At 47.1% G+C, this 13728-nt stretch overlaps 1 protein-coding gene across 1 annotated transcript; it reads left to right on the top strand.

Annotated features, from left to right (window-relative positions):
* Window positions 1-4105: 4105 nt before the first annotated feature.
* On the top strand, window positions 4106-12275 carry Sfrp2 (secreted frizzled related protein 2). Its single transcript, XM_047566990.1, has 3 exons — window positions 4106-4835; window positions 7145-7225; window positions 11183-12275. The coding sequence occupies exons 1-3, from the start codon at window positions 4334-4336 to the stop codon at window positions 11485-11487; spliced, it is 888 nt and encodes a 295-aa protein (XP_047422946.1). The 5' UTR covers window positions 4106-4333; the 3' UTR covers window positions 11488-12275.
* Window positions 12276-13728: the final 1453 nt, after the last annotated feature.

The following is a 13728-nucleotide window of genomic DNA, read 5'->3' as shown; positions in this document are numbered from 1 at the left end:
GCTGGCACCTGTCCTCCCTGCACGAGCGTCGGGAAGCTTCCCGAAGAGTGGCGATCGGTCCTGGCTGCGAAGCCCAGTGGAGGGAGAGCCGAAGACAAAGAAAACGACCCTCAACCCCCCAAAAGGCATCCTCGCGCCCAATTTGTTTAAAAAAAAAAAAAAAAAAAGTCAAGGATTTGAGAGCTTCGATAGCGAGAAGGAAGCCGACTTGCAATCTTAGAGGGACAATCTCTGGTTTGGGAAATGGCGCCCCCAGATGGCTGCTTCGAATCCCAGAAAAGATGCTCTTGAGAATAGAAACTTGAAAGCGGCGAGGCCCCAGGCAGAGCCGGCAGGAGGAGGAGGAGGAGGAGGAGGGGAGGAGGACCAGCGCCAGCACAGCACCAGGACCACGAGCACGAGAGGTCACCCACCCACTGGCCAGCGCATGGGTGAAAGCCAAGCCACAAAGCTGTTGAATACACCCAATAGATCAGGATGGGTCCCCAAAATTGACCCAGGAATAATTTCACCAAAATACCTATGAAGCCAGCAACTATTACGTGACCTGGTTCAATCTCTCTGCACTCAGTTCCCTCGTGGCTAGTGATGTGCAAAAGGATAATAATGACGGGTGGCATTGAGGATGTCACAAGACAGGATGGCCCTCGATCAGACCGTTAGTGCAGCTTCTTAGCAGTGGATTGCCCTACTCTGCGTTGCTCGTGGCCTTTCCCCAAGTAACTGAGTTAATCCGGGTTTGGGAATTGCCCTAATCCCTTAACGCTTCCCAGGAGACTGTGCATTTTAATATGGACACCCCAAACTTTCCAATCTACGTGAACAAGAAGTCACCGTTTGGACGTTAGGGGGCTAAGAAACTAGTTTCCAATTTGAAGCTCCCTTTCTGCCGCTGATGCTAGAATATGAGAATTAAGAAAACAGCATAGTATATATACTGTTCTCCTTCTTGCTTTCACTCCTAAGAAATAAGCATTTGTACACTTTCATGAGATTATTCCACTAGTGGGGATGGGAGGGTCACATTCCCCAGCACTTCGGGAATGCAAGCTTGGGCCCTGGAGCAGGACAGAATCTCTGAGACTGAGAACGAGGGTCCTACCTGCCCAGAATCTCTTGCAGCAACACAGGTTTAACCAAGTGGCTGAATTGTTCTGGAGTGATTGAGGGGTCCGGACCACAGAAAACACTCAAACAAAGAAGCAGGACCAAATCCAGAACATCAGTTGATGGAGGCTTTTCTTTAGACCTGTAACCAGTGGGCGGGAAGTTATTCACTGTGTGCTGGGAGAGGGGGCTGAGGGGGAATCAAACCCCATCCCCAGAGATCCATGGGCAGACCTCTTTAAGCAGGATGCGGGCTTGGTACTTGGAACCCCAAAATTTCCGTTCCTAAAACAGGCACTAAATCGCACTAACCCGGCGGGGAAGAGGGTTAGCAGGTTTTTGGTGGGTGGGTTGTTTTCTGTTTGGTGTTTGTTTTTGTTTGTTGTGTTGTTTTGTCACAAACAAAAGCCTTTGGCTGCTTTGGATAAATTACAAGGATCGGAGGAAACCTGTGAACTAGAGGGCCATGTTATTATCTAAGATGCCTGTGGGGTGCAGCACATATCTCTCAACTGGCTCAGGGTGACTGGCTGCGCTAACTCCGCGACCCGAGCAGGGAAGGTTCGCCGGGACCGTCACCAAGTGTCCCGGTGCTGTGCTTTCTACACAGACAGCGGCTCCCCCTCGGGTACTAGTCTCAGCAGGAGGTTATTCCCATGTTGCCTAGTAATCTTCTGCTCCCGCTGGTGCGTCTGTCACACCGACGCGCGCTCGGCGGGTCGTAGACAAGGAAAGAGCAAAAGGGAGGGGAACGCGACACGAGGTGGGGAAGGAAGACGCAGCCCGTGCAGGGTTGGGTAGAGGCCGAGGGACTTGGATGCAAGGAGAAGATGTGACAGATGCCGTGGGAGCCGCTGGCGGGGCAACCCGGCGGGCTGGAGTCAGATAGTGCGAACCTCCGGGCCGGTGACTGCAGCACGATTCCGGGCGCCCCCTGGCGGCGAACTGGGCCGCGCGGTCTCCCGAAACAATGCCTCCGGCCGCCCGGGCGCATGGGCCGCCCCCACCCACACACACACACACACACACGCACACCACTCCAGGCGTGCCACACCGACTGGCTTCGGACTTCTTGAGTCCCCAGCAAGGGGCTCTGCTGAGCAGAGGGTAGCCCAGAGGAGCGCGTTGGGGATGGGGGCGGTGGAGGCGAGAGGGCTCTCATCCCTCCCGTTCCCCCACCCAAGTCCTAGCATCTCTCCGAGCTCAGGCACTGACTAGCTGTTTGATTCGATGTGCTTGCGTTTCCTACCGGGTTGATTTTCAAAGTAGTGTCTGTCTGGGAGAGGGCCATTAAGGTTGTTGGTGCTTTAAGTTAGGAACCAAGAGGCCTGTGACAAAATCGGGGAAAGCAACTATTTACTGCCGCCCCCAGCCTTTCCGGGGCAGAGCACCCGTGTCACCAGAGAAAGATGAAAGCTTAGCTTTTAAAGATCCCGGTTCTCCGAGTTCGAAAGGTGCGCTTCCACCGCATGGCACGTTTCCAGGAATGAATAAAAGATAATACTCAATGTGCTTCCGCCACTCGTTAACCCCCTCCTCTAAGCTGCAAGAGCACAAAGGGTGTCCGGCTGCTGAGCCTGGGGGAGCCTCTAAGGCCAAAGCATCTCCCGGAAAGAGGATATGGGGCAGGTCTGAGCCTGTTGATGGTTCTCAGTGACCGGAAAGTAATAACAATGCGCCCATCTTACATATGAAAGAACTTCGCTCTCAGGGATGATCTCTATGGATGTGCACCTTCACACAGGGAGGATGAGGGAAAGGGGCCGGGGGAGGTGATTGCCGCTTGCACTGGCGCGGGTGGAGGGATTGAGGAAAGGAGGGGATAGGACACACACACACACACGCAAACGCACACGCACACCCTTCCCTTGCCTGGCACCCTATACCCGGTTTGCAGCTGTGAATTTACGATTTGCAATCCTCAAAGACTCTAAATCCCTAGAACCACGTGAGCAGAGGCTGACCTGTTTGTTCACCTCTGCCCAGCTTGGTATGCCCTGTACCTATAATGTGAGTGAGCCAATACTACCAAGGTCACGACTGACCCTTCTCGGTCTGTTGGCTGGGCTCTTTGCTCTGCATCCCTTCTCTTTCCCAATCCGCCAGTCTCATGTGCTGGACAGAAGATTGTGCTCAGGAAAGCCCCAGGTTGCAGCTCTCCTGAGCCCCCTGCTGTAAGGGCCGGTCTGTGCTAGGACCTTATTGAGTCATCCCATTTACTTGTGAAGAAAATCTCGCCTCCAAAAAGGAGAAATGGTGGGCAATTTTGTATGATGCAGACGAGACTCTACAGAGGCATTTCTACAAGGGCAAAATCATTTAGACGCCTCAACAAATAATCCAGCACTGTGTTATTATTTCGTTTTCCATGTAAAGCTTTGCTTAATTTATAATTCTGACGGTTTTTCTAGGGACAGAGGGAAGCACGCCACATCGACCAGGCTACTGAACTTTAGCTAGAGTTTTGGTAACAAACGAAGTTCGCCGAGGCGACCTCGGGCACTCAGGTCCTGGAGCACAAACAGCCAGGCGGCTGCTGGTTGGTGGCTCCCTGGGACTCCGTTCCGCCGCGCAGTGCCACAGCACGAACAGAAACTTAGGGTTGTGGCACAATGCACTCCGGCCAGGGACGCACGAGGGGCGGAGTGCGTTCTGGCCTGGACCTGGCTGCGAGGCGGCTCGCTGTGCACCGCGCTGGTCCCTAACTCCCATAGCCCGCGCCTCGCTCGCTCCCTGCGGGACGCAGCGGCCAGGCCTGTCTGATTGTTGTTGCAGTCGTAGGGCGCGCGCGCAGCAGCAGCATCTGGGGAGGGGGCACCGCCAGAATTTACTTCCAACGAGCGCGTGAGGGCCATTCTCAACCGAAAACCAAACCAAGAAAATAGTGACCAGCCCTCCTCAGATTACCCTCCACTGGCTCCTCCCTTGCTCCCCCCCACCTCCAGATTTGCATAAAAAAGGCCAAGAAAACTCTGGCTGTGCCCCAGCAGCGGCTCACTCTGCTCCCCCGGGTCGGAACCCCCCGGAGCTGCGCGCGGGCTTGCAGCGCCTCGCCCGCGCGGTCTTCCCAGTTCCCGGCTTCGCGCGCTCAGACCACCGACGCGGGTTTTCCAAGCCCAGGAGCCGCACCTAGCGGAGCGAGCGGGCCCGGGTCGAGCTCGAGCTCCGGTTGCCTCGCGCTTCCCCGGCTCAGCTCTCTCCGCCCCGAGGGGGTCGCGCGCCCACGATGCCGCAGGGTCCTGGTTCGCTGCTGCTGCTGGTCCTCGCCTCACACTGCTGCCTTGGCTCGGCGCGAGGGCTCTTCCTCTTCGGCCAGCCCGACTTCTCCTATAAGCGCAGCAATTGCAAACCCATCCCGGCCAACCTGCAGCTGTGCCACGGCATCGAGTACCAGAACATGCGGCTGCCCAACCTGCTGGGCCATGAGACCATGAAGGAGGTGCTGGAGCAGGCGGGCGCCTGGATCCCGCTAGTCATGAAGCAGTGCCACCCGGACACCAAGAAGTTCCTCTGCTCGCTTTTCGCTCCTGTCTGCCTCGACGACCTAGACGAGACCATCCAACCGTGCCACTCACTCTGCGTGCAGGTGAAGGACCGCTGCGCTCCGGTGATGTCTGCCTTCGGCTTCCCCTGGCCCGACATGCTCGAGTGCGATCGTTTCCCACAGGACAACGACCTCTGCATTCCGCTTGCTAGTAGCGACCACCTCCTGCCGGCCACTGAGGAAGGTAAGCCTTCCCTCTTAATTCATCCTCCTCCCAACTGGCCTAAGACCCTCCCGTAGGATCCCGCAGCCACCAGGTTTGTCCCGCGGGAGGTGCCAGTCCTGCGAAGGGCAGGCGCTCTCCTTGCCCTCCTAGGATGCAACAAGACTATCAGATTTGAGACATCCCCACCCGCGAATTATACCAGTTACAATTAAGGGCAGAGAAAAAGAAAGAAAACAAAGAACAACAAAGGCAACTTTTCTTTATAGATCCACAATTCTTGTTGAAGATGCTAGCACTAGGGCGCCCTTCCGAGGGCCTTGGGAGTGGTCTTGTGTGGAGGAATTGGTTGGTGGGGAGCTAAGGTTCCTTGACCATCCTTATTCCTCAGGTTCTTACCTCTGGGCAGGATACTAGTCTCAGGAACATTTCCCAGTCAGGATAACCAAAATGCACAAACGTATGACCCTTTAAGCTACCTTTTGTCCTTTACCAGTTTAGGTTTTGGAGAGAAAACCAGGACTGACTGGGAGCACTTGGAAAACTGAGTATTGATTTTAATTGCCCAGGTGTTTGAGAAAAGGGGCATAAAAGGAATCTCCAGGAATCATCTTTCTATCACTATCAGCTTTTATCTTAGGAGTGGTTTTAATTAACTGGAGAAAATCATGCAAACGAGTTTCCCAAGTTTTTAGAAAACAGAGGGGGAGTTCCTGGGCAAAAACCATCAAAGCAATGAAAACCTCATGGGCTCTTGATATTCTTCCTGAAAGGAAAACGTATACAATGTGTCTGGGCTGATTTAGGTCCCCCTGGGATAGAAAGGGGGCTTCCTAATCCCTTTCAGGACTTCAGCAGTGTCTCCCTTTCAGTCTCTAATTGTTTTCCTACAGACATCATTAGTTAAAGAAAATGCAAAGTTGTTTAGCAATCTTTCCTGGCAGGCACCATGAGTTTGCAATCATCTTATTGGTTAGATTTCTAATTTATTGCAAATGTTTGGCATTTTTCAAACATTTGTCCGACATATACCATAGATTAACCAATACAGGTTAGTAACATTTTATATACATTCTGAGAGCTCCTAATTGGAAATATTTCATTTTGGTTAGGTGAGGGGGCGTTAGTTTCTTGTGGGTTGGTTTGGGTTTTGTTTTCCCCCACTATCAATCAGCACTAACGTTATACACTGTACATTTCTCCAAAAAGTTACTTTCCTACTTCAAAATAAAAGTTTATGCTCTGAAATTCGCTTTGTGATTTTTTTTTGGGGGGGGGGTTTGATAAATGTCTTATATTATGAAATCACATAAAGTTTTCTTTCCATTCCACCTTAGTGAAAATTTAATTTTACCTAAACTTTCAAGTGAGCATTAGCATATTTATAAATGGGAGAAAGAGAATGTTTTAGGTTTTTTCCTTTCTCCAGAAATCCAACTGTTTTAGAAGAGCCTTCTAGACTTTTTGATAATTGTGCAAACACAGAATTCCTAGGTTTGTTAGACTCCCCCCACCCCCATACAGGTTTGCCTCATCTTTGACTGGCTTCAGGAACAGATTTGGTTTTGGGGAGTTTGAAACAGACAAAGAAGGGCAAGAAGAACCTGTACCAAGAAACCTCGCAGATAATTATGAAATCAATGCTGCCTAACTTCAAGCACAAACAGCAGAAAGCACAACGTGAGACAGACCCAGGAAGAGCAGGCTGTTATAATGAGAGAGGTGTGTTTTCCCAGGGGGAAAACAGCCCAACACGTGGACCTTACAGCACAGCACTAGCTGCCCCTTCTGGCACAGGCTCGAAAATACCATGCAGTGGTTCCCTGGGATGCTGAGTCGTGCTGACTAGAATGAGCTACCCTGGTGTCCTCAAGCTGAGAAAGATCTTTGGACTGTATTTTATGGATACCACATTTTCCAAGTCCCTCAAGGGTCTTTGACTCTTTGGGTGCTTTCTTCTTAGACTTTGGGAATAATGTTTGTAGACCAAATTTGTCCCAGGGGTGGGAAGGACAAGCTGAAAAGCTACAACCTGTCCAAGTTAACTAGTTGCACACAACTGTGCACACTCTGCCCACAACTTTTTATTTGGGAGTTATTATTGGTTAAATTCAACATATTGTGCATTCTCATATTGTCCAACCAAAAATGAGGAGCAAAGGAGGCTTTCTTAGGAATGAGTGATCCAACTTTTATAGAGGAGGCAGAAGCAGGGGTCATCTAGGACAATTGCTGCTCTTGCCTGGATAGGCCCTTTGGGTTGTTTACAAACGCCACCTGCTGTTCCCTTTTAAGGCAAACTTACTGAAGACTGTTTTTCACATTTCTAGCTCCAAAGGTATGTGAAGCCTGCAAAAGTAAAAATGAGGATGACAACGACATCATGGAAACGCTTTGTAAAAACGACTTTGGTAAGTAATACACTACCAGCTCCAACAGATTTCACATTCAAAAGTTTTATTTACCAGTCAGACTTGAAAGTACAATCCTTAAGATGCTGCTAAAGACTGGGTGAAATACAATCATAGCTCGTGTTTCCTAAAGCCATTTTTAAGTTGCTCTTAGTTTCCTTACACTATTATGTACTGAATTACATTTTTTTAGTGAGATTCTCAGTTTCCTTAAGCAACAAATATTGAAAATGACATTATCAATGATCGGTGGCACATTTTTTATCTCACTTTGACTTTTTTGTGCCAACCAACATAATCCCAACCATATTCTCTTCCCTTGGCATATGTTCCAGGGATAGGAATGCAAATATTATCCTCAGTAAAGAAGATTCAAGGCATTAAATTGACCACAAATAAGCATTTACCCTGACATTGAATAAAAATACTTTTATTTATAACCATAGTGATTTGTTCCTCTATGTTCCACCATTAGTGAATATATCCAAGGCACTGATTAATGATTTGTGGGGGAGAAGTTCCTTAAATTTAAAAAGAAAAATGGCTTCCTGAGAAGACACCTAACATGGGCTTTTGCACGATCCCCAATTACCATCTTGAATTCCTTTTTTAAAATAAAATTTTTGTAAAGTTTTTATGAGTAAGTCTAGACACATTTGCCACACTTTTATGCAAATAGTTGGGGGGGGGAGGCAGAGAAGAAGAAAGCTTAGAAATTCACTTTAGCAAGATACATGAAAGATGCCATGATGACATGGTGCTTAAGGCCAATAAAAAACATATGTGATATGTTGCCCAAGTTCCACAAAGTCTAAGTCACTCCCCTTAAGAGAGTATTAGAAGAGGAAAGAAAGTGGGAGGCTGACTCTGCAAAGAACTCCTGCTGAGCGGGGAGCCCAGCTAGACACAGACGCAGTGCAAAATCAGTTGGAAGTGACCAAGTACTTCACCCAGAGTCCTAAGGTTTTAATCCTATTCCAAGAGCAGGCACCTTTTGTGTTAGAGGAACTGGCACCCTTAAAAGTATTCAGGCAGAAGCCTGACTTTACTGGTAAACAGGTAAAGTCTCTGTGCTATCAATCAATAATGGGCTCCAACAGATCTGTATTAACACTTCCACCGATTCAACAAATTCTTGAGACTGAGGGATACCATTCCAGCTCCTGCTTTTGGTAGCCTTCCACTCTGCTTCCCTTGCCATCCCCAAAATCTCGGACCCAGCCAGCTCCCTGATTATGAAAACAATCCAATCACCATCCTTCATCAGCTCCAGCTCTCTCTTCCAGGAAGTAGCCTGTGTTTAACTTGGCTGGTCCCAGAACAACCATGGCCACCAGCATTGAGGAAGGGGAGAGAAAGAAGGTAGTTCAAGTTCTTAACCAACCCTTCCCATCAGGAAGAGCCACAAGTGGTGGGGCTGATAGGATTTCAGACATCTGCATTCAAACATCTACTAATTGCAAACTTTCCAAGGGTCAGGCATGTTAGTTGCAGATAATTCTGAACCACCAGAGCCTTACCAAAACACAGTTCTTAGTTTCCATGCTGCTAAGACTTGATTAAAGACAAGATAGATAACTACCTAGTAAAACATTAAAAATTCTATAAAATATCATTTTCTCCTGGCAGTCTTTTTTCCTTTGCACTGCATATAAGATCCCTCTCCTGACTTTCATGGGAGTCTACAACATTTGAGTGTAGGGGACACACACGTACGATTTGCTTGCTTCCACATACTGAACTTAACAGAAGATCCTCTTCTGAGGATGTCCCATCAAGTTCTGTAGTCTGTGGGCCCTGCAGTCTGTCTCCTTAGAGAAGTCCTTTCAAAATACCATGGAAGTCATCACACTTGGGGTATCACACATGCAGGTACCTCATGAACTTTGTTTCCTATCTCCCACTCTCCTTCTGACCCATTAAGGGATAATGAAGTGGAATGTCAGGAAAGCATCATGTACCTTTAGTTCACAAGCAGTATTCCATATTGCTCTGTTCTTTGGGGAGTTAAGGGCAGAAGGATCAAGCATACCAATGTGATTTACTGAACTTGAATCATCTGGGGAGGCATAAACTTTTCCCCACTGCACTCCTTAAACATGGGGAAAATATGGAACACCTCCTTACTTCAGAACTGCCTTCTGATCTATATGAATATATCATCACCTTTGCCTCCTACCACAGCCTACATCCCCGTCACATCTTCCAGGGCAGGAACAGTTATTTTGGAGCTTTAATTCCCTATGTTTGGTCTCAGCTGAAAATGCAAAGAGGAAACCCCTAATGTTTTCTCATGATACATGTTTGCCACGTTGGTTATTATATAGCTAGAGGAGGATGAGTAATAAATCTCCTCCTGGTTAAAAGTGATGATTTTTCTGATCTCCCAGCTCAAGAATGTTTTATTTGACCAGGTAAAGTCTTGCACACACTCCATCCTTGCTAGAGACCAGCTCCTAGATAATGTGTAATCAGTTCATGGTGGGGTCTTCCAGCACCCCACCGACTTTACAGAGGCCACATGTAATATTTCCATGACTTTAGTAACACAAAGTCTGAGAACCCAGTGCTATTTCAAAGGCATGTCCAATACCCAGGATTTGATCGAGGTTGAGCTTCTCATTTCTGATTGACTGGGAAGCCATAGTCAGTCGAATTCCCTGAGATTTTTTAAAAAAGAAAGAGAAACCCTCAAATAGTTAGAAACACTCAGAAAACTCTTCCTTTATTACTAATTTAAACAATGCATTAAACCCCATCAAAGTCAGGAAGTCACACCTGCATGTCCTCTATACAGAACAGCTCTCAGTGGCACCAAGGGTCTGAGGACACACTGGACTTGGGCAAATCAGCGTCAGTGCTCTCTAACCAGGATGGGGAATTTGACCTTCCCTCAAGAGAACACAGTGATGTTTTGGAAGGAGGTTTGGGGACAAGAGTTCTGAGAACTAGACTAAAGTGGGACACAGTCTAACTGGGTATCCTGGAGCCACTCACTAAACGACTTTGGATTTCAGATTTTTCATGTACTAACAAGAGATTCTAATGGGATGACCCCTTCCAACCTTAAAGTTCTGTTCTTTTCCTGCCTTCATGGAGTCTTGAAATTTAAATCCAGCATGTATGTTTGTAGGGTTTTCTTTCCCAAGGCATACTGTTCATGACTATAAAATGTGTCTTTTATAGTAAACCACTTACGTTAGGTCTTAACATTCTAATGAGTCTACATATACATTTTGGAAACAGTACATATATGATCTGTAAACGCCTTGGCCTTGGACAGACAAATGAGAGCATATGAGGATGAGGTCTTCAGAAAAACACTTTTATGGCTAAACATGTTGTGCTCTTAAAAAGAGCCTTGCATATTTTTTCTCCTAGTTACTTTACCAAATCAAATGCAGCTGTAAGATCAATTCTCCTTCCCTGTAATCTGTTCTTTAGAAAACAATGATTGTGTGATACAATTTCCTTACAGGTTTGTCCAAAAACCTCTCCGACATAATAAATTGAGTTTAAAGTTTACGGCCACAGAAGGATCATGTTTCACCTAAGAGTCAGGCATTTCTTTCATGCTGAAGTTTCCAATAGGGGAAGTCATTTGTTGGGGAGAGCAGGAACCACATGCAACCTACTTACAAACACAAGAGCGAGGAAACCAGAAGAAAAGTTAATTGAGTCCTGCAAAGAGAAAGCCCGTTTTGAAAGGGTGGCTGATTTGAAACAAAGTGCCTGGCAAACGCTTTGAGGCTTTAGAAATGGAGCCACCTGCTGCCCCCAGCTCCCAACCCCCTACCTGTAACCCCTGACAGTCTCATTAGTTCTAGAAAGCTCCTCTTCCCTCCCACAGGCCCAGGCACACACAGGCAGCTGGACGGAGTGCCCAAAGCTCCCAACCTATACTATATGGTCTCAGCGTAACTGATGGGATTCTTTCTGCCCCTCTCATCTTCACAGCGCTGAAAATAAAAGTGAAGGAGATAACCTACATCAACAGAGATACCAAGATCATCCTGGAGACCAAGAGCAAGACCATTTACAAGCTGAACGGTGTGTCCGAGAGGGACCTGAAGAAATCCGTGCTGTGGCTCAAAGACAGCTTGCAGTGCACCTGTGAGGAGATGAACGACATCAATGCGCCCTATCTCGTCATGGGACAGAAACAGGGCGGGGAGCTGGTGATCACCTCGGTGAAGCGGTGGCAGAAGGGGCAGAGAGAGTTCAAGCGCATCTCGCGCAGCATCCGAAAGCTGCAGTGCTAGTTCTGGCATCCGCATGGCTCCCGACTGGTCAGCTCCAGGGCTCAGCTGACCACCTCCGCTCCGGGATGTCACTTCCGGTCTCCCAAGCACAGTCCCGCGCTCCAGCCCCAGCTGCCTTTTGCACGTTTGCATCCCCAGCATACCTGAGTTACAAGGCCCTGGGAGGCCTCGGGAGTGGATAGATGTTTTCACATAAAGTAAAACCCACTCAAATCATGTGGAAATGTTCAAACTAATAAAATTGTGGATATCTTTATGAAGTTTTAAAATAGTTCAGTTTAAGGCTAGTTTTTGAATAGGTACAACGGTGACTTGGGTCTGGTTTGTTTCCGCCTATTTGGTGGGAGTCGGTTGATTTTTTTACTTTCCACAGATGTTGCCATAGCATGCGAGCTGCTTCATTTTTCCGTGTGGCCCAAACTTGTGGTTCACACTCTGTTGAGATAAAGCTGGCTGTTATCTCAACATCTTCCTCGGCTCCAGCCTGAGACTCAGCATCTAAGTCTTCTAACATTTCATTTGTCATTTTACACCCTCAGTGGGAACTTGAGACTGTTGCATGTATCACATTCCAGCTGCAGAACTTCCATTTATAAAAAGCACATTAACCGTTCTTCATAGCATGATCTTTTCAAATAAAGGGCAAAGTAAATAAATTTTATTATTGACTTGAGTACTTTCAGCCGTGTGTAAAACGTTATTTTACTTAATTTTTGCAGATTAAACCATTGTAGCTTAACTGTAATATACATAGTAGTTTACCTGAAAAAAGTTGTAAAAATATTGCTTTAACCAACACTGTAAATATTTCAGATAAACATTATATTCTTGTATATAAATTTGACATCCTGTTTTACCTATTGTCTTCTGTCTTGTCTTTTCAGTACAAGGAGTTGGAAGGGGGCTACGCATGAGTGGTCACTTCCTTCTCAGGGGGTCCGTTTGTTTGAAGTTATCTGCTTCTCCAGTGTCTCCCCCTACATGCCCCCACCCTCCCACCTTGTGCCTCACAGCTCACACATTTCACCACTGCTGACCCTGTGGGAAGCAGAGGCTTGAAGGCTTCTTTTGTCCCTTCTCAGCAGTTCAGCTGCAGCTACTGGACAATGCTACTCTAAACTTAAGATCCATGAGCTGTACAGTCGAGCTTTTCATTTCCTGAGATTTTTATACTGATAAAGAATGACCACGACAAAAAGTGGTAATTCCTCCCCTGTGTCAGCTCTGACTGTCATGTAAAGAAGGAATTGGGAGAGTACGGTCAAACACTAGCATTAAGATAAGGAGGAGACAGACAGACAACCACAAAAGGTTTGCTTTAGTCCCTGTGGACTACTACAACAAAATATCTTAGGCTGGATGATTTATAAACAACAGAAATTTATTGCTCACAGTTCTGGGAGCTGAAAAATTCAAGGTCAAGTTGCCAGCAGATTTGGCAAGGGGAAGGGCTCTGCTTCAGAGATGGTGCTTTCTCACTGTCCTCACATGTGGAAGGGAGTGAACAACTCCCTGGGGCCTCTTTTGTGAAAGCATTAATCCCATTCACAAGGGCTCTGCTGTTATGGCCTAGTGACATCCTCAAGGCCCCACCTCCTAATGATAAGTCATGGGGAGTAGATTTTAACAGAAGTTTAGAGGGACATACACACTCAGACCATAGCAGAGTCCATCCAAACTCTTACTTTACTATGAAGACTTCACAGAAATTCTATTAGACACATGAGGTGACAGGCTCAGAAAGTTTAGGCATTGTAAGAGATAGGGCCAGGATTGCAATCAGACCTATCAGATGACAAATTCTGCCTTCCCTTCAACTTGAGAGGGTTAGAGAAGCATGAAGTCACTCATCTATTTAACATATTTACTGAGCAAATATTTACTGAGCAACGTGCCATCCCTGTTCTAAGTGCTGGGAAGCACTTAGTAGCATTATGTTGTTTTAGCTCATGTAAGGGAGTGAAGGAAAATTTTAAAAATAGCCACAGTTATGTAACTGATAAGTTATAAGAAGTCTTCACTTGATGGCATTTTTATATTTAGCTTAAAAGTTTCCTAAACAAAGTTTCCTAACTACATTCATGATCATGTCTCTATAGCACTTCAAGTTTATCTGGTACCCCAAATTAACTAATTCACTACCCAGGCTGCAGTTGGGGAGGGGTCCCAGGCCTGAGTTCCATGGCCACTTGACTCTTGCTTCTCATCTGATTCCACAAAGGCAGGGCACACTCTGTCCCA

Source organism: Sciurus carolinensis, chromosome 10 (assembly GCF_902686445.1).
Source record: "Sciurus carolinensis chromosome 10, mSciCar1.2, whole genome shotgun sequence".
Lineage (NCBI taxonomy): Eukaryota > Metazoa > Chordata > Mammalia > Rodentia > Sciuridae > Sciurus > Sciurus carolinensis.
Note: the sequence above shows the minus strand (reverse complement) of the source record. Positions and strands in the feature narration are given on the sequence as shown.